Below are 21798 nucleotides of genomic sequence, written 5' to 3' on the forward strand. Positions count from 1 at the left end.
TGACGATATGTTGAGTATGTAGAAAAGACATTTCCTTTACATGCCGCAGCATTGCAATGTGAGCTTTCACCAACCCTCATCACCAGGAACTTTCTCGAAGCCGGATCATGTTATCTCAAAGAACAACATTCATGCAATTTAAGTACAGCCTTCTGTGACTCATTTGTTGAATGACTTGCTACTGCTCTGTCCCCTCGCTACCCCAATAGTACAGTAATCCCTCGTTTATCGCGGTAAATGTGGACCGGTACCACCCGCAATAGATGAAATACCGCGACATAGCGAACTCGACATGGATTGTTAAATTTACATGCGTATAAGTACAAAAAATATTTATAAGGCCAAATTTAGTGGAACACAGTACAGGACATGCGTAATAAAGAAGCACAATAAATGATAGTAGTACAGTAAAAAAACTAATGCAATAAAGTAAACAGGCCACTATCAATATGAAGTATTTACAGTACTGTATAATTACAGTATACTGTACACGTTAAGTTTCAGAAGGCGTCGAGGGTTCTGCGGAAAGCTCGGATGATGATTCACGATGGGTGAGGAACATTGTAATAGGTAATTGGTCACACTCTCTGGCTTCCTCATCTTCCTGGCCTGCTCCTTGATCAGAAATATATATGAGATGAATTATAGTTCCAGAGCGTCAACGCCATTATTCTTAAATTTAACAACACATGCCTCTTTTCATCTGTGTTGTTCTCAGAGGTTTCCCCAAACTGTTGTATTTCATTTAGATCGGTGCCTCACGTTATATAGAATTCAAATCAAGTTTGTCATAAAGCCGAACAAGTAAAGTGTTTTGTAAACTTTATGCATAGTGCACATTTTAACACTGCCTGAAGATCGTAAAGTTAAACATTAGTTTCAATAACTCTATTAAACTGTTGCACCAATTACACTGATAAATGCAGTATAAAAACAAACTATTAAAGATTAAATGGACTGCTGAAACTGCTGAACTTTACGATGTGTGACATTAAGATCACTGTTGCAAACATAAATGTGTCTGTGCGTTAAAAACAAAGCACCACATTTGTCCATCATAATATTGCAGTCTATCCTTTGCTTGACATATTGTCAGCATTGATAATGATTCCCATTATTGATGCACTGAAACTTTGCAGACATTCGGTTTTGTTGTGTTGCAGGTGTAAAGGGTGTGGTGGGAAAAATTTAGATCTGCCTGCATAAACGTAGCCAAAACATTCCGGTTATGCGCTCACGTTACTTAATTTTAGCTCCTCCTCCTTGTCATAATGTACTTTGCTAGGCTTGCTCGTGTCATGGCCTGTTTCGCTCAGGCACTTTGCCAATATGAGCATTAGTGTCAATGTTTGAGCAGTAGTAATGGTTGGATCCAGATTGAAGTATTTATCCTAAGCGAATCCTGACTGTTTTGACCTTTTCTGGAAAGGAGCAGAAACATGTGTTGGGTTGAATTTTGCATTGTGAGTAATTGTTAGCTCACTACCTAAGGCAGCAAAATGAAATGGGTGGAGAATATGCTCATAAATCAGTGAGTCACATTGACCCATCATAACACCAAAGGTCAGCCTAAACACACAATCAACATCTGGCGTTTAAGTCTTCCGAGCATCTATCGTAACTGCGGCCCAACCCAGACAAGTGATCCCACAATTTAGTCGTCCAAATCTGATCACGTTGTCTGAATTGAAAGGGAACTGCCCAAACACGTAGGTCTTTGTGTCATAATTTTCAGTTAAAAGACACATACAAGGAGAGGGGGTGGAGATGAAGAGGTTGAATGCCGCAACAAAAGGTGGAAAACATGCCTCACAATGATGTTACGTCACCTCACATCTGTCTACCCGCAAGAGTTTTAATCAAAGGGGCATGGAGCAGCAAGCACAAAAATGTTCAGCGTTACAAGTATGGACCGGCAACTTAAAGGAAATGTCAGGAATCACCCTGGAGGCCGAATGATAGCTTCACTGTGGCAAGAAAGCCTTGTCACACCTTAGCTCTTATCTAACTGGAGAAAAGATTCAGAATTGGAACCCCAAGCACCTGGGGTGGCAGGCAATCTTGACTACCCCTGGTTAAACTCGTTCTTTGTCCCGGGTCGCTTAGGAGTTCTGTCTTCCCCATGAGGGCCGTTGCAACAGTGAAACCGAATAAATGTTCAATCATCACATTATATTATTTGTACACAACAAATTGATGCTTTGTTTGTTTTGAAATTCAGTCAAGTCACCTACCGGTATTTGATTGTTGAATTATTGCTTAAGTGTTATAAAATATGTGTAATAAAATTATCATAAAATCTTAATTACACATGACAATGTGACATTTCACAATATATTTTAACACGGATCCTGAGAGTTGACACACATAAAATGACACGGGCATTCCGAATGCAGCCCTCGGCCTTGAGTTTGACAACTGTGATCATTCACCAGAAAATTAACAAGTACAGTGAGACCTCAACTTACGAACTTAATTGGTTCCCAGACAGAGTGTGTAAGGCGAAAAGTGTGTATCTAAAAAACAACATTTCCCATAGGAAACCATTAAAATGGGAATAATCCGTTCCCGGGTTTCCATAAAATATACTTTTCAACTAAATAAGCCTTAAAACTACACACAACATACCTTATTCTATGTATAATAAATGTGCTATTGTATTGTAATGAAAGAAATACACTGCATTGTATCATTTACATTTGTGATGGTCATTGATGGCTTGATGGAATGGCGTTGGAGGTCGAAGGTCAAAGGGAATTGCTGTTTGGAAAGAGAGGCGCATTACACGAGGACTGTAATTAAAGAAATAAACTGTACTGTAAAATAAAGTTTTATTTGCCTTTTTGATGTTCGTTGATGGCTTATGGAAGGAGAGTCACCTTCCATAAGGACTGTTGGTAACTTAACCTCTGGTGCTGTTCGGTCGTGTGCTTCCGCCGAAGATCACTCCGCCAGCCGTGATGGGTGTGTATTATGAAAATAGTGCTTATTATAAGGTTTAATTTTGAGAAATTTGACGTGTGTAAGATGAAAAGTTTGTAATATAAGGTGTTTGTAAGTTGAGGTCTCACTGTACAGGTTATCAAAATGGAGACAGAGGAAAATTTGTCGCGTTTCGAAAGGTGATTAGGTTAGAACAGGGATGGACAATCTTCTCTGCTAGCCTTGAAATATCTGAATCACAGACTAATGTGAATATTTTGTCCATGAATTCTTGTGAAATATTTCAAAATTGTCTTTCAGCTTCCTTTCATTGCTTTTCCACTGTTGTACTGCTTCCAGATGCGTGTTTTTGTATTATAACCATTTAAATCAATCACATTTCAGCCATCATTTGTTACCAGGGTCAGAAATCTACCTGGACGCCTTCACAATCAGTTCTGTGGGCCTTGTCGCATGAAATGACTCTGTTGCTTTAACCAATCAAATTTTGAGTTGGTGACGCGGAGGGCCTGCTTGCTGACCTGGGTTGCATCAGAGTTTTTGCAAACTATTAGATTTGTCACATGATTAGCTAGTCACTAGCCAATCATAGTATCACTAGCCGCTAGTAATAAGAGCATACTGGCCAGAGCTAGCATACCGTATCTGCAGCGAGCTGCCAAAGAAAATATATTGTCAATTTAATAGTCATTTTGTCAGCCCACAATGGCTGAAGGGGGAGAAGAAATGGATTCGGTTGGAGATTTACTGTGAAAGCCATTTTCAAGACAGGCCTTTCAATAATAGATGGACATCATTCAGCCGTTGTACGGCTGTGAAGCTAACAAAAATAGCAAATAATATCGCCATTTTATGAGGCTATCATGAATCCACTTTTTCATAGTAAAGATTCGAACAGTTTAATGACAGTATTTCTTCAGTTTCTTCAAGTCCCAAGTTATTTCCTGGCCAACGACATCCTCTAGTGGACATGTAGTAAATCACTCGCTGCGCATTTATTCAGACTTAATAATAATGATAATACATTTCATTTATAAACGCCTTTCAAGTCTCAAGGTCACTTTTCAGTCACAGGATCGTTTTTTCTGCGGGTGAGCAGCAGCAGCCACATGCGCCAGCGTTCACTCAACCCAGTAGTAACTCAAATAGATAGAAAGCTAGCTAGCTAACAAATAGCCAATCGATAGCAAATGGATAACCAGCCAGGTAGCTAGATAGCTAATAGATAGCCAGCTAGACAGTTAGCTAACGAGCTAGATAGCCATACAGTCAATAAATAGCATGCTACACAACTAGCTAGCCAGATAGCTAATAGATAGCCAGTTAGGCAGATAGCTAATATATAGTAAATAAATAGCCAGCTAGATAGCAAATAGGTAGCAAACTTAGCACGATTGAAGGGCGAGGACTGACATTCACGGCTCGCCACTGGGTTAGAAAGTACATCACTGGTACTGAGGGTCTGTGCGCAACCAAAGAAACTAAATCTGAAGTGTTATTTGGGCAAAGGACAGAATACTGGCCAACAAAGACTTGAATTGTTCCACGAGGTTCCCCTGAGTCAAATTCTTCCGATTTCCCACTGTCCCTCTTTGTGTCTGCTATGAATGAAGCACTTGCTCTTTAAACACCACATATTGTTTAGCAACCTTTGCCCATCACCCTTTGGGGATTTTGTCTTAAAATACGTATCAAGTCCCGATCAATTGCTATCATGGACACATGTTGAGCAAAGGCCCGCACAGAGGAAAAAAAAGAAACATGTTGAGAGAAGAGAAGCCATTAAAGTAGGCGTCGTCCGACAACACTTAGACGCTTGAAAAGCATGCTTGCGTTAAACAAATTTGAAAGTGACTATTTAAATACTCTGACACACAGTTTAACCCTCTCGTTAGGTTTTTTTCTCACAAAGATAAAATTCCTTGGTTAATTTGGTACCTGGATATATGTCAGTATTCACATACTGTATTTGTATGTATTTAATCACCATTGGATTAATTTTGTGTGCATTACCACTCAGTGTATCTATTTAAATAGTTTCGTTTCTTGCAATGGTGAATTTTGGGTTTCAAGCGAGAATGGTCACAATTGAAATAATAAAAGCGAACATTTTACTATTCTGACTGTATGTAGTGTTTGTGTGGCCATCGCTCATGCACCACAACTCAAACACTCACACACAACTAAACGTTCATATTCTGAAAAATGCTTTCCAGGGCCGTGTATAAATCGTTGGTACTGTGCAGGGTGTCCTCGTCTATATACAGTATTTTGGAGTGTCAAGTCCTCGTCATCTGTCTTCGGCGTTCCCACTTCGACTGGGCGCGGCGAAGTACCGGGGTGGAGCGCTGTCCACGCCTTGCGTGTTTTTGTGCGCACGTCCGCCGCGCGCTCGAAGCTCAGCTGAATCCAGGAGACAGGTGGTTCGGACAAGCAAACGTTTTGAACGACCGACCGAGCACCGAGCAAAGACATGATGCTTGCTGAGCCGCTTCGTTCGGCCATGACGATCGGGAGAGTGGAGGACACGTCGTTGGCTTTGCCGTCCGACGCCAGGCTGCACACGGGGGCGCACCGCGTGCTGGATCAAGTGCAGACGATCAAAAGGACCAAGTCGAAGCAGGGCAAGAGCGGAACTCCGACAAGTAGGCAACTACTTTGCTACTCATAATCCTGCGCGGGTGCACTTTGAACAACAGTCTCTTGCAACTAAACTACACTCTGAAAAAGAAAGTACTCTAATGCTGTTCTTAATTTGGCGCGTCTGCGAGGAAATTATTTGAGTACAATTTAAAAAACACAAACACTCGGTTATTTTGCGTCTGCATTTCTGTTATTGATTCCTTCAATTTGTTGTATGCTTTTCCCTTAACTTTCTTCACATGGCAAATGTGTGTTTTACTCTTTCATGAATATATACATATATGTATATCTGTGTGTATATATATATATATATATATATATATATATATATATATATATATATATATATATATATATATATATATATATATATATATATATATATAGTAAAGTCTCGTTATATCGATTATTCAGGGGAGTCCGAAAAAACATCGATATAACCGGGACTATCGATATATCCAATATCGATATAATGAGACTTTAATATATATATATATATATATATATATATATATATATATATATATATATATATATATATATATATATGTATGTATGTATGTATATATGTATGTATGTATATATATGTATATATATATATATATGTATGTATATATATATGTATATATATGTATATATGTATATATACGTATATATGTATATATACATATATATATATATATATATATATATATATACATATATATATATATGTAGATGTATATATATATACAGTAAAGTCTCGTTATATCGATATTCAAGGGAGTCTGAAAAAATATCGATATAACCGGGACTATCGATATATCCGACCCTGTTTGCATGTAATTTTCTCCGTGCGTGCATAGAAATAGTATTGATATAACCGGGACTATCGATATATCCGATATCGATATAACGAGACTTTACTGTATATATATATGTATGTATGTAGATGTATATATATATGTGTATATGCTGGCCACCTCAGCTCCACCCTGACTTAAACTATTTTTTTGTCCCTCTGAATTGGATGAATCAAATTAGAATTTGGTCCCGCATTTTTATTATTATTATTTTTTTTTTCAGAAGAAAATCACAGTTTATTATTTTATTAGAGCAACAACATTTCCCTGGCCTCAAAATAAGTTGTGACACTTTAGGCAGTGTGTATATAGTAATTGCAACCTACTGTATATCACAATTTGTACGCTTGAGTCTTACTTGATCCTATTTCTGACACCCTAAAGGTATCTTCTCTGTCAAGACTGCCACATTAGTGGCGTTTGATCCGTGAGTTTTCTTTTTGGGGCATGTAAAAAGAAATAAACAGTTTAGTTGTGCTCGAGTTGTGCTGCTGTGCACAGAGAAACGGCAGAAGTTGCACTCCTGCTTTTTGTGACGAGATGTGAATGGGATCTGCGGCTAGATCTGCCAAACGACTTGATGTCCGACTTTCTCTGCAGGGGCGTTTTGCTCCCTCCAAGACATGAATGAGACCCCTCATACTCGCACTCGAGCTTTTTCAGCTTGACTGCTTGCCCAGAAAAAAAAGAAGAAAAAAAAACAGAGATGAATGACTTTTATCCTAGTTTCTTCTGTGTAGCTGAGAGTCCGAGTGCAGACGAGATGCTGTCGGATAGCTTCGACACAGTCACATATAATCATTTGCTGATGCTTTGTGACATGTTATCATGAGTGTGAAATGTGGGATGCAGTCGATAAGGTCACTTCGGACCTATATGAAAAAGTATTGGAATATTTGGCAGTCATCTTGAGCTTGGCATGTTCAAGACAGAAACTAGAACACCTTATTTTAGGTTTAAAATCCGGGTTGGTTTCATGATGTCTTCATGCTAACACATTAAGGTTTCTTTGTAAATGCACAACATGAGTGCAGAAGGAAAAATAGGCGTAACCACAACAACGATAACCAGGCTCATTAATTCCCCAATGTTGGCACATTACTGGTTTATCCAGTACAAGCTGTTTTATTGCTCTTCAGTCAATGTGACAAAGGTCAATTAATGGGTGGATCTATTGATTACATTTTTCTTAACATTATGCCCTAATTTTTCCGATCGCTTTTTTGTCCAAGTAGAGGGATTGGAACATTCAGCCAGCCTGGTAAACCAGTCTTAAACACATGAAATATCCAGCACAGGATAGTACAATCGGCCAGAAAGAGCTTATGTGTACATGCCATCGATTGGTACGTGTTAAAGTGGGTGTGGAAAATCTCCAAGAGCTAATTCAGAAAAGGAAAAGATAAAAAAAGGTTACAAAGCCCTTTAAATGTCGAAGGGGAGGATAACAGTATCGCTGTTAGGTTTCATAAATGTGCAGACTCGAGTCAGTGAGTGAAGCCCGGGTTTTTAAAGAAAATGTGGTGATGTGACATCTTGCTGTGACGCTGCATCCAGATGGAATAAATTGCCAACACAAGCAAAGTCTATCCCAACTATAAATGCTTTGTAATGATTTTGGTTGAAAACAGTGCCCCTCCCTTTTTAATGAATATTCTTGTAAGCATATTTTCAATGAGTTTCATTTCACTGTCTTGAAGTAATTTTAAGTTACTTTAAGTTTTTTTTTAACGTTATGTGACTGTACTTAATTTCTGTCACGTTTAGTAATCTACTTTTTTTGCTATGCCTTTAAATATCTTCAGTTATTTTGTTTGGAAATACTTTCAAGTGAATTTGGTTCAGTGAATCACATTGAGTTATCCGGCCTTGCAAAAACACAGAGTGCCACAAAACAAAGATTCAAGATTCACCTGTGACTCTGAAGCCGCAGATTACAGACCGAGGGGTTAAGTTATTGCCCGTATGACTCATTTAGTTTTTTTAATGACATACAAAGAGCATAAAGCATGGCAGAGAAACCGCTTGGTATAATGTCCTTCAACATTTGAAACAGGCAGACGAAGAGAGCATAATCCTTTAAAGATTTTATCGGTTTTTGTGCCATGATTAGCATGCATTTATGAATCATGCGTGACAAATCAATGAGCCGAAACAAGTTCGTGCAGGTGATCTCTTTCAAACTTAACCATCAATGTGGGAATAACACGAGAGAAGCTATTGGAACAGTTGCATGCTGTATGTTTTTTAAACATTTTTTTTGTTCAAACTTAATGACAGACCATGGCAACGGTAGAAATATGACTCTCGAAAACAATCACGTTTCACGAATGGCCTCATTCCATCATGCGTACCTTTGCTGCTCATTAAGTAGATCTTTTGTTTCCTTCTGTTCATCAAGACAGACATGCTTACCAATTGTCCCGGTGGCATGCCGCCATGTTGGAGTGTACTTTTTTTCCCCCCTCCCACCATCATCATTGTTCTGTTTCCACAGGCCCTTTGTCGCCACTGGATGAGTTTGGAACATTCCAGTTTTTGCCCACCAAAGCCAATGGCACCTTTGGTCGCAGCGTCTCAACCAAGTCAGGAGCATACAACAAAGCGGTAATTGTTACTCCTGTGGAACACTCTCATTGGGTTTTGTGCCCTTTGAGAGAAACAAAGCCAAACATTCTGCACATTTTTTCCTTCTGTTTCCTCATTTATTTTGAAACATTTCAATGATTCTGCAATTAATCATTAGTGTATTAGATCAGGCTTCCTGCATGCAAGCAAATCTCTTGTTTGTTTGGTCCTAGTTTTTGACTGGAAACTCGTCCTGCATGTACACAGCTCTGTAGTGAGGATAGGTGGCATGGGGAATGGATAGATGGACTGTCAAATTATTCTCCCCATTTGAAAGGACAAGAGATGCTTATTATCCAGCCATTGCGCTCCTTCCAGTTTGTGCACCTTGGCTACCGATGGGTGAAATATAATAAATACAGCCACCTGTACATAAATGAAGATTTTCACAACAAAGTGACTTAGCATGCGTCAGTCATATTGTTTTTTTTTTTTTTTTTTTTGCAGAGGATAAAAAGAAATTGTGTGTTGGTGATTGTTCTATTGTTGCTGGAACACAAATGCTATTCTTTAGTTCATATGTGGTATTTTGCATTGTGTGTTATCGTTAAGCAAGTGTGGAAAGAAAACAGGTCCGAGTTGTTTTAAAATCACAAATTGTAAGTGACTTTATTTGATGTTCAGTTTGACGGTAAACCTTAACTCGAAGTGCTCTTTCAAGCCTCTCCTTTCAAGAATATTTTGCTATACAGCATATGTGGCAAATAGCATATGTGCTGCTAGCAGAGACGTGAGTTGCGTCCCAAATTTTTGCTCGTAAGTCCAAGCAAAACATTGGCCGAACGACAGTTTTACTGTTCCATGTTGCGGAAGGAATTCTATTGATTTTGAATGTTATCCTTTAAACAAGGAAGGTGGACATCGCCGTGTTCAAAAGTCAGCGCAGGTTAAACAAACAGTCAATTGTAGCTAAACGGTAAGTGACGTGACTGCCTATCGATTGGCCAGGCAAACACATGAAGACATCACCAGACCACATGTTTTGACTTTCTTTGTGAAAATAATGACTGACAATTTCCAAGTTTTGTGCTGTTACTCGTTCATTATGACACATACATTCAATTAACGTGTGTTTTTCACAGAGCAGGCAATGCTTGAAAGAACCAATATTCCCAGATAGTTCCAATGCCGAATAGCTTCCCAGTTAATGTGTTGGCAATTGATTGCAAGTCATCAGCTGAAAGGTGTGTCTGTTTAATAGAAAGGCCTGCCAGCCTTGGGTGATTCATGATGAGTAAGGACATTTCTTAGTGTATGCACTCATGGCCAGGCAATTCTCATTTTCCTCATGCAACTTGTCTTGCAATCAGGCCAGTTGTAGACCATAATCAGTCAGGACAATAGAATATAGTATAATAGTCCTCTGCTCCCCCCAACCTTAGAGCAGGGACCTATCATAGCAGCGGTCTGGCACCGCCACCTCTGGCCAGTAGGGATACATATATATATATATATAGTGCCAGAGCTACCAGCAAAATTTTAGTTAGCTGACGAAGCCGCTTGGATGAGAAGTGAAACGTCCGACACCTTCATAGAAGTACAGATGACGGCTGAAGAAACCTTTTCATCGACTCATGGAACTTGCTTTGTCTGAGAGAGAGACACAGAGACGGAGAGACAGAGATCACATAAAATTAATAGCACTGAGTTGCAATTAGACTGATCCAAACACAGCATATAAGCTGTTCTTTTTCCTTTTCTTGGGGGGAGAAGACTATGAATACACTGTCCATGTTTATCATCTTCCCCTCATACAGTAACTACGACATTAGATAACTGAAAAATGCAAGCCCTGTTTGTTTTGAAAGAAGTAGAGAAAAAAAGAGAACAGGACACAAAAGGCCAATGCCATTTCGGTAACAGCAAGTTCGCATTCGGCATTGATCATTTGCAGTGATTAATTATGGGAGATATTTACTGAGATGTCATTCAGGGGACAAAGCGAGAGATTCACAAACAAAATATACTGCTGATCTGACAATCTGTAATTAGATGCGATTTTAATTGCACCGGGTCTGTGAATTGAGGTTGTGCCGGTGCTGTGCACAAAGCACTGCTGTCTTTAGCTGCTCTCGTGGGCAGTCTCCGGTTGCAGCTATTATGTTACCCGCTCTTGGTCTGTGTGCTTGTTCTGTCCTTTCTGCTGCCGTTCACATAAACAGAAGAGTGAAAGAAAAGCAAAAGCTTGCAGCCTTGCTCCAGATTCCCTTCTTAACTTGTATGCATGAGAAAAAAACAGTTTTTAAACACCAATCTAGCACATAAGCCTGTTTTCACATTGCTGTTTCTCCAAATAAAACAGCGCACATCTCCCTCCCCCCACTGTTTTGTAGCAATATTCCCAAAAGAGTCGGACTCTGTCCACGAAAAGCCTGGGAGCAAGACACCTCAGCACCTCTGGTGGATGGGACCAACAAATCAATGTTTCTAACTGGCCTCAAAGTCCCGCCGGGATGAAGCCCAGCCGCAGTGATCCTGCCTTGGCTCCTGCGAGCATCAGGGTGATCACTTTTTCTGCTGGGAGGTTTCTGACGTGTTTTCATCGTTCATTTTAGTGTATTTGCATTTTGTTATTTGGTAGAGAACCAAAGGGCAGACCACACAGACTCAAGTGAAGAGACTCAGCACGTACTCCACAAGCAACGGCTTCCCCACGGCAATGGGCCAACAACGTTTTTTTGAAGCGCCTCCCGACCAGTCTCAATTTATCAAAACATCCAGGATTGAACAGCAATCTGCGTGAGTTCTTTTCTCGTGGCCACATTGGATGCAATAGAAGAAACATGTGCTCCTACTCAACTATTTGTGTGCATCTGCAGCCTCAACAGTTCACTGAATGCATCGGATTTGACAATCAAGGAAGCTGTCGAGTTCTTGTCTCACCCTGAGGAGAAGTTCCAGCAGTGTGGTGCCACCATCATTCAGCAAACCACTTTTAAAGAGGATCGTGCCAAACAAGAGGTCAGAGCGTAAAAGCATCCTCTTTGCAACAAGTACCTTATTTTCCACACTATCAGACACATTTGCCATATTTTTCGGTGTATAAGGCACACCCAAAATCCTTCATGTTCTTCAAAAGATGTCCCTGTGCCTTATGTGTGGGTGTGCTTTATATGTGAAGTAATATTGAGCCATAACAGATCTCACAACTACTGTCAGCAGCCACCGACTCCATTACCCCGTAGAAGTATTAGTGCATAACCCAAGCCTTTACTGTAGTTCCTTATAATGTGGTGTGCCTTATATTTGGAAAACGTTTTTCATTAATTGAAGGTGTACCTTTTAGTTCGGTGCGCATTATACAGTATATATAAAAGGTTTGAAAATACACCATTCATTGGGGGTGCGCCTTATACTCCGGTGCGCTTTGTACACCGGAAAATATGGTACTTTCTCAATGGCCGACTGTGCACGTTATATTTGGTGAGCCTTATATATGGATCAATATTCTGATTGCTTGGACGTCATATTTTAAATGTTCTGTAAAGTCTGTTGTAATAGCTGAAGCGGTTGTGGATTGTATTGTATTTATTTTAGCATAGCTCCATCTGGTGGATGCATAATGCAACCGCAGCCATGATTGTAGCTTTTATTGTACGGGCCTTATAAAACAGTGTGCCTTATGTATGAAAACAGTTGCCAATTTCCCCATTGTGGGACTATTAAAGGCTTTCTGATTCTGAACAGTTTTAAAATAGGCCATTGATTGAAAGTGCACTTCATGCTCCGAAGCACCATTAGAAATGTTGGAATCACAAATCCTTGGAGCGTCGCCTTCTCCTCACTTGATATACGACCACAAGCTTATGAAGGTATAACTAATATGAAGAGAAATATGATCTCTGCTCCTGCTTCTGGCTTAATTATTATGGAGCTGCATTTTAGGGCAGGTGAAGTGTCTCAACAAGAGTCCCTTGGATGGTCTATTTGCAATGTATTGGAAAAATCCCAGTGTCCAAAAAAGCATGAGCGACCTTATTGGGACCAGGTAGAGACAAAAAATACCAATAGTTTCTTCCCTTCTTCACAACTAAACCAGTTAATCTACGAATCGGCTGCACCAATGATTGAGCCTGCCAAGCGAGCCTTCCTACTAACACTGAGGGTGCAATGACTGGGAATGTTGTGTTTCCCAATCAGGTTCTCCAGCTTGGCGGGATCCCCACTCTGGTGACTCTGCTGCGCAGCCCAAGTCCTGCCGTCAGTCAGGCCGCCGCTGGTGCCTTGAGGAACCTGGTCTTCAAGCACCACAAGAATAAGCTGCAGGTTCAACAGTGTGGTGGTATCGCCAAAGCCCTGCAGTTACTCAAGGAAACCGACTGTAGTGAGACACAAAAGCAGATCACAGGTGCCGTATTTTAACACGGGCAAAGTATCACAAAAGGCGAGGGGGCAAATGAGGGTTTTCTCTGACAACGGTAGGCCTGCTGTGGAACTTATCCTCCGCCGATGAGCTGAAGGGGGAACTTATCGCCACGGCGCTGCCCGCCCTGACCGAGAACGTGGTGGTGCCGTTCACGCGCTGGTCGGACGACAGCGCCACCAACAATATCCACCCGGAGGTTTTCTACAACACCACCGGATGCCTGCGGTGAGAGTGCTTCAGGATCTCATAGGCTTCTCGTCAAGTGGTGGGGAGTGGAGTCTCGAATAAAAAGGATTTGTCATCCAGTTGAAGGCCCAGGCGCAATTTAGTATGTTCTTTTTATTCTCACTCAAGGACAACTTGGTAGTCAGACAAACTTCTCGTTACAAAGTGAGGCCAAACTGCAATTGGTAATTTTGATAATATTCTGTCTTTTTCAACAAGTGCACTGTTATGGTTTAGTCGTGAATTGCCTTGCTCGTGCGGACAAAGAGCGTACTATGTTGGACTTTTCTACAGCAGGATGGAGCTTTTGTACACTTCTGTAGTCTTCTAACTGAATACAAAGCCGCCGTTCTTTTGAAAGAATCTCACTGAGCCAAACCCTCAAATGTTTGCAGCAACCTGAGCTGCGCTCAAGTGAGAGAGAGGACGGCCATGAGAGACTGCCGTGGGCTTATCGACTCCCTCATGTGCTACCTTCAGTCCTGCGTGGCTGACAACAACCCCGATGACAAGGTTAGGCCAAGTCATTCTGCCAAAGGCCTTTGTAGAATAGCTTAAAATGAGTGCTAGTTATGTTATAATTCCTTTAACCTTGGTCTGCCGATTGAGATTGGCACAGCATTGCAAAAGAAGTGTTCCTGTCCACGCCAGAGCAGCGTAGTGACCATAAATCTTCTCAAACTGGCATCGAACAGAAAAACATCTTTCCTGGAGGCGATTTTGCAACACCGCACCAATGTTAGTTCTTTTGCAAAAAACTACAACCGTCACCTCTGACGCCTTCATAAAAGAAACCTGAAATATAAAGAAGGAAATGTATCATGTTCTTTATGTGTTATTAAACATGGTAAACTATTTTTTCTTCAACATCATCTTATGACATTGGCCTCATTGGCTGTCTGACTGGAATGATCACTCGCGTGAATTGCACTCCCATGCCCCATGTGACGCTCACAGTTTATATAATAAATTCATGCTTCAGATCATTTGCACGCACAAGCAGCTCTTTTTTTAAAATGGGTTGCACTGGCTTTTCCTGTCAATCTAGCCTTCGGCATCCGTACACAGCCGAGAGCGTTCAACCTTTGTTATTCTTTACATGGATACAACAGAGCTCCAAAAGGAAAGGTAGCCTGTTTTCAGTTGCTTGGATCTTTAGTCGTCACAAAGGGAATTCTTGACAATGTCCAGGCGCAGCTGAATAAATTAGGATATCATCCAAATCAGTAGTTCAATTATAAATCTTAATACTTACTTGACTTTTCTCATTTTCTGTCCCATTTGTGTAGTCTGTGGAGAATTGTGCATGCATCCTTCATAATCTGACCTACCAGCTGGAGACAGAGTCCCCCAAGTGCTTTGCTGATTACATCCCTTCGACAGAGAGCCAATCTGGCAGGAGAAGCCCGACTGCTGGATGCTTCAGCCCCAAGAGCGGCAAGGTTCAAAAGCAGGTCAATAACAACCCCTCGACCAAAATTGAAATGACTGAAACCCCATTGCAGCATCTTTTCTAAAGTGACCGGATCCTCCTCCTCCTCTTCGCTTCAGTTTTCATTTGATAGCGTTCGAGGACTGCTCAACGAAGCTGAGCCAACAGGTGCCAAGTGGTTGTGCCATCCCAAAGCCATGCAGACCTACTTGTCTCTGCTCAGCTCGTCCCAGAAAGACGCCACCTTGGAGGCGTGCTGTGGTGCGCTGCAGAACCTGACCGCCAGCAAAGACCTTGTAAGTCCTTGGGAGTTACAGAAAAATTCGACACACGTGCTATCACATTTTCACATTTTTGATGGCTTTTCCTGACATTTTTTCTGATGGAGTGATACCTCGGTTTACGAACGCTTTAGCTAATGAACATTTCGCCTTACAAATATTAAATTCGCGAGAATATAATTTTGGCATACAAGCTAGTTTTTGGGAAACACGCGGAGCGCCACAATGGCTGGCGGACTAGTTTTAGGCAGAAGAACACCAAACCACACGGCCGAACAGCGCCACTGTGGCTGCCGGGTTACTTTCCCACGCCTACTTTCTTTGAGTGCACTCAGTGCAGACGTGGTTTGTTATGGAGTGGATACTTTTGCTTTTTTGGGACCAAAAAAGACCCCACTACAGGCTAGTGTTCGGCGGAAGAGGACGCAAAACAAAATTACGGTCGAGCAGAAGAAGATCGAGAAACACAAACGAGTTGTGCGTTTGTGTGACTTAACGTCCCAGTGCCGGTATGCTAAGTCGACCGTTGCTACGTGTGGCTAAGGGTATTTCTGTGTTGTCGAAGCAACCGTCTCAGGCAATAGAAGAGGTTGAAAAACGTCTGTTGATTTGGATTAATGAAAAGCAGCTCGCAGGGGACCGTGTTAGTGAGGATATTATCCCTGAGAGAGCACGGCCACTTCACTCGGATATCATCAAGAAGCAACTACAAACTCAAAACGGCGGCTGTCACACCAATTCTTAAAAAGCCTTGATCTGATACCAATAACTTCAAAAACCTTTTCCAAAATCCGAGAAAAAGTTGTACACTCACCTCTCCCAGAATGATTTCTACGAACCATTCCAATGTGGTTTCCGCCCCCTCCACAGTACAGAATCAGCTCTCTTAAAAGTCACGAATGATCTTCTTTTGGCAGCTGACGCCGGTTTACTGTCCATCCTCGTCCTTCTTGACCTCTCTGCAGCATTAGACACCATTTCTCATCCCATCCTCCTTGACAGACTTTCCTCCATAGGGATCACCGACACGCCCCTACGCTGGTTCCACTCTTATCTCTCTGACTGCTCTCAGTTTACGCAAATTAACTCCTTCACTTCACAGTCCTCTCCTGCATCTTCTGGTGTGCCCCACGGCTCTTTCCTGGGACCGCTCCTCTTTATCGCCTTCTTCCCCTTGGCAATATTCTCCGCAAATTTGGTATACAATTTCATTGCTTTGCGCATGACACCCAGCTCTCTCTCTCTCCTGCAAACCCAACGCCTCTCTTCCACCTTCTTCCCTTTCACCCTGCCTCTCTGAAATTAAATCCTGGTTCATCCATAACTTCCTCAAACTTAACAGTGAAAAAACGGAAATTCTCCTCGTTGGTACCAAATCCACCTTGGGCAAAGCTAACAGTTTCTCTCTCACTATTGACAATTCGACCGTTTCTCCCTCCCATCAGGTGAAAAGCCTAGGTGTCATTCTTGACAGCACACTATCTTTCCACTCCCATATAAATAACTTACCCCAGTCGGCGTATTTCCACCTACACAATATCAATCTTCTTCGCCTGTCTCTCACTCCTCACACCACTGCTATCCTTGTTCATAGTCTTGTCACCTCCCGGATTGACTATTGCAATTCACTTCTCTTTGATGTCCCTCAGAAACGTCTCCACAAACTTCAAATCGTCCAGAATTCATCAGCTCGGACCATCACCAGAACCTCATCCTTTCACCACATCACCCCCGTCCTCCAAGAGCTAGCTCCACTGGCTCCCGGTCAAATATAGAATCAACTTTAAAATTCTTCTTTATACATTTAAAGCTATCCATAACCTTGCCCCCCATACCTATTTGACCTTCTTAAAATTTCTATTCCCTCTCGTTCCCCCAGATCTTCTTCCTCCCTCCGCCTCTGTGTGTGTCTCCCCCCCCCCCCCCCCCCCCCGCCCGTCTCAGCCCGATAGGTGACAGAGCCTTCAGCTGTTCTGCCCCCAAACTTTGGAACTCACTTCCTCCCAACATTCGTAACATCGATTCTCTTCCCACCTTCAAGTCCCATCTCAAAACCGACCTATTTAAAATTGCATTTTCTGTGCAGCTCTCTCTTGTTTCTATTTATAATTGTATGTTATTTATTGCATTGTATTTGTGATTATATTTTATTTATTATAGTACCTATGCTTGTCTGTGACTGCAAAGTGTCCTTGAGAGCTTTGAAAGGCGCTTAAAATGTATTATTATTATTATTATTATTATTACCATCACAAAGGTAAATAAAACAACTTTATTATACTGTACAGTTTATTTCTTTACAATACAATAGCACATTTATTATACATAAAATAAGGTATATTTTGTGTAGTTTTCAGAATCAGAATCAGAATACCTTTATTCGTCCCGCAATGTTTAAGGCTTATTTAGTAGAAAATTATGTTTTACGGGGACCTGGAAACTGATTATTCTCATTTTTAATGGTTTCCTACAGGAAATTAATGTTTGGAAGACACACTTTTTGCCTTACACACACTTTCTGGGAACCAATTAAGTTCGTAAGCTGAGGTATCACTGTATTATAGAAATGTCTTTATGGTATGCATATTGGAAAGTGTTTATAATTACCTCCACCTTGTTTAAGGCCCCACTTTTGCCTGAAGGACCCTTCCCCACTCCCCAAAAAAATCATTGTGCTCCCAGCACCCTTTAATGTGGGGAAGGCGTTCTTTGGGTGATGAACAGTATTGTTTTTGCCATCGTGAGAATCTCGGCCAAAATGGTCAATGGTATTTATTGTATTTATTTTATTTATTTTATTTATTTTTATTCTACGTGTTGTTATGACAAGGGTGTGGCGTGTCACCTTTTAGTTCGTCTTGGTGATTGAAGTTTTGTTGTTCAATCGCCTTTCAAAAAGAGTTTTGTAAAATAAATACTTAATGTAATATCTAAGAAAAAATAAAGAAACTTTGACAGACCGGTAGTCACACATGATTTGCTTGAGCTAGTAAAATCAAACGAGATGACACATCTGATCTGACCCCGGGGTCTGGAGTGTGACAGCTGTTCTATGACGAAGCACAAACATTATTTGAAAACCCTTTGGTAAGCAATTCCAACTGACAATCTAGTAGATTGTCAATTTTTCAAGGAAAAATGTGAATATGTACATTTTGCGTAGGACAGCCCAGTAGAAAGACTCAACTTGAGCTTATGTGATTTGTCTCTTCCAGGGGTCCAGTGCCATGAGTCAGATTCTGGTCCAGAAGTTGGGGGCTCTGATGCACATTGCCCCTCTTTTGAGGTCACCTAAGCCAAGCCTGCAGAAGGCCGCTGTGTCCCTGCTGGGTAACGTCGGTCGAACCAGCGGCTTGCAGTCCACCATTGGTGAGAAACGTCACATGAATGCAGCACTTATGAATCAGAATCAGAAAACCTTTATTCGCCCTACAATGGATATCTGCAGTCCACAGCAGCAATTTGAAAGGGGATGGGGTGGGGGGTGTGAAAGGATAGAAAAACAAGATATTCTAAGCATAGTAAAATAAAAATGTCAACTGTGCAAGTATCAAGAAAGGCATATGTGCGATCTATGTCATTTTGTTACCAGGCAGCACCGCTGAGTGTCTCGTGTCTTTTGTACAGCAAAGCAGGTTTTGCCTGAGCTCACCAGCCTCCTCGCTGCCGGCCCCCGAGAGCTGGGCAACTCGGATGAAAGCATTGCAACAGCTTGCAACACAGTACGCAATCTCATGATGGCGGACACGGAGGTCAACAAGAAGTTTATCGATGGCGATTTGGTGTCATCACTGGCCGATCTCAGCGGGAATGGGTGTGTTTTGAATATTGGAAATTGAGGCAGAGGCGAAATAAGCCTCTCGTGCGCTGTGAACGAATTGGCCAATTGCTTGGACAATACTTGAAAATGTGTAGTGAACCACAAACAACATTTAATGCCCTGAGAGTTCCAGCTTATTATAATTATGCAAAAACGGAAAACATCAGAGTGTGCTACATTTAGGGAGTGTGAAAATGTCGATGACCTCATTCATTGACTATATACAGTAAAGTCTCGTTATATCGATATCGGATATATCGATAGTCCCGGTTATATCGATACTATTTCTATGCACGCACGGAGAAAATTACATGCAAACAGGGTCGGATATATCGATAGTCCCGGTAATATCGATATTTTTTCGGACTCCCTTGAATATCGATATAACGAGACTTTACTGTATGTGCAAATCAGTGACAGAGACTCTCCACGCTTCACTCTTGAGTCAAGCCTTTATTGGTCTCACTGTGGAGAAATTTACATTTCACAGCAGCAAAGTTATGTATAATATATTAATTATAATTATATTATAATTCTGTATTATATTAAGTTATGTATAATAAACATACACTGTATAAAATGTTACTCTACATTGAGTGACAGATTAGTCGCTTTGGGGCACGTTGCTTGATGTACGGTGGGGCCAAAATGTTAGCTCATTCAAATAAACTGTCGACATGTGGAAAACAAGCAATAATTCATCTAGTGAAACTACGTATGGAAGGCTACAGTGTACCTTAAAATATGCCGGCATTTCTGAATTTCTATTTATTTTTTTTGTTCTTCCAGCTCTTTTCCCAAGGCAAGCAAAGCAGCCTCTGTGCTCCTCTACCACTTTTGGAATGACAAGAACTTACAAAGCATTTTGAAAAAGGTACATAACAAAAACAGTACAATGCAACATGCACAGTTAGAACTCAAAACATGGCTACCATTGTATATTCTCGTGTGTTTTATTAGTCTGGCTGCACATTCACTTTCTCTGTCGAGCCCCACCCTAGTTGTTTTGTGAACACGGAAACAGTCTGTTTGGAATCCTGGCAGACTGGTTCGCAGCACTCGCCATCTATTGTGGGAGGAGTAATGGAGGGAAACGGAGACATTAAAAAAAGGTCAAGGCACCTAGATTCCGAAATGTAGCTGTCAAGAAGAAAAGCATAGTCTGCTACTTTGCATAAAGACAGAAATGTGACTTGAATTGTGTATATACCTGAACAACTAGATCGCAACTAAAGAAAGGACAGCACTCGGGGGTAGGAAAACATTATAAAAGTGCAATTTTGACATAATTATGATTTACTAATTCTAATTACTTGCAGCATCTCTACCAATGCAGCATGCAGTTAGGTAATTACTTACACCTACACCCAGAAAAAAAATGCACCTTCCCCGAATACCGCTATTTACGAAACAGCCTGTTTTTTTACATTTAATTTTCGAAGAATTTGCCATTTTGTGTTATTCAGGCTGTATTGAAACATAAAACCTTGTGTGAAAGGTTTTAGCAAGAAGCATGTGCTCAAAGATGTGAGCCAAAGTCTGAATAACATTACCACTGTCTTTAATAAACAATTAACTTTCCCGCAAGTGTCCTTTTTACGTGGAATTAATATTGAATAATCATGCTGCTCGGCCGCAGCATCCGGAGGTCTGTTAGCTCACTAGCTAGAAGGTGGCTCATGCTTCATTTTGCATCGCTGGCATTTTGTTGGTTACCGACTTCAAACTTCTATATTTTAATGGCTCAGACGTGTCATGGGCGGTAGGCAAAAGCAAGAATATCGACAAATGCGGTACATTCGTTATGTATGTGATGAGGGTTTTCATTACTTTCTGTGGACTTGCTCACATAGCATTGATTACGTAGACAAGATAATGTCTCAATTTGAGAGGCTTGTTCACAAAACCTCTTCCTTTGTCATGGCAATTTTAAAAGACGTTTTTTTATTTTCACTTCAAAAAGTCTTCAGTTTTAATAATGAATCACAATGTTGGTGCTAGCATAGCTTATTGTTTTGGATGGTGTATTTGATGTAAATATTTGCTCTTGAGATTGTTCACAACCGCTAAACGAGTGGACTTCCTCTAACTGCTCATGTTTTTGAACTGTCTGATCCACAGCTAGGAATGAGCAAGTCATTATTCGTCAACGACAGCACAACGGCGGCATACAGGTCCGTGCAGATTATCGAGTGATGTGGAAGGTGGGGAGCGACGCCACGTTTGCCCAGAGGTATACTGTTGGAATTCCTGTGTGTCCACATTTGAGGGTTGGTAAATGCACAGCAGAGGGATTAAATCCTCCTTTCATTATGCCTCTGCCTCTTTTCAGAGATGTTTGTGTGTGCGTCTAGATGGAGATCAGCATGTTAAGATACTGTTGAGGCCACACCTTTGCAACATGGAGGGTAAAATTACCACCCTCACAACTGGTGCCCTGAAAGGGCTTTAGCAATTCTGAATCTTATCCTTGCTATACATAAAATGTTGGAAGAAAAAAAGGCATCAATAATCCTGCGGTGTTGTATGTATTTAATTTGGATTGGTTTGCATCTGTGTATAGAAATGGGCAAGATTTTTTTGTTTGCAGTTTTTTTTTTGCTTGGTTAACTTGTGAG

At 41.0% G+C, this 21798-nt stretch overlaps 1 protein-coding gene across 1 annotated transcript; it reads left to right on the plus strand.

Moving 5' to 3' along the window:
* Positions 1–5300: 5300 nt before the first annotated feature.
* Positions 5301–21722, plus strand: pkp1a (plakophilin 1a). Its single transcript, XM_088996679.1, has 15 exons — positions 5301–5588; positions 8926–9035; positions 11390–11557; positions 11638–11795; positions 11876–12017; positions 13197–13404; positions 13479–13647; positions 14043–14160; positions 14937–15101; positions 15199–15375; positions 18576–18729; positions 18988–19174; positions 19970–20054; positions 21302–21413; positions 21513–21722. The coding sequence occupies exons 1-14, from the start codon at positions 5417–5419 to the stop codon at positions 21374–21376; spliced, it is 2088 nt and encodes a 695-aa protein (XP_088852805.1). The 5' UTR covers positions 5301–5416; the 3' UTR covers positions 21377–21413; positions 21513–21722.
* The last annotated feature ends 76 nt before the right edge of the window (positions 21723–21798 follow it).

This window comes from Hippocampus bargibanti, linkage group LG01 (genome assembly GCF_051943395.1).
Source record: "Hippocampus bargibanti isolate YZ-2025 linkage group LG01, ASM5194339v1, whole genome shotgun sequence".
NCBI classification, from domain to species: domain Eukaryota; kingdom Metazoa; phylum Chordata; class Actinopteri; order Syngnathiformes; family Syngnathidae; genus Hippocampus; species Hippocampus bargibanti.

Excerpts from the sequence above, each read along its gene's own strand:
- pkp1a (XM_088996679.1), top strand. The coding sequence starts at position 5,417 with ATGATGCTTGCTGAGCCGCTTCGTTCGGCCATGACGATCGGGAGAGTG. Across the intron at positions 9,036-11,389 it reads CAGGAGCATACAACAAAGCG|CAATATTCCCAAAAGAGTCG; the intron begins GTAATTGTTACT and ends ACTGTTTTGTAG. Across the intron at positions 14,161-14,936 it reads ACAACAACCCCGATGACAAG|TCTGTGGAGAATTGTGCATG; the intron begins GTTAGGCCAAGT and ends CCATTTGTGTAG.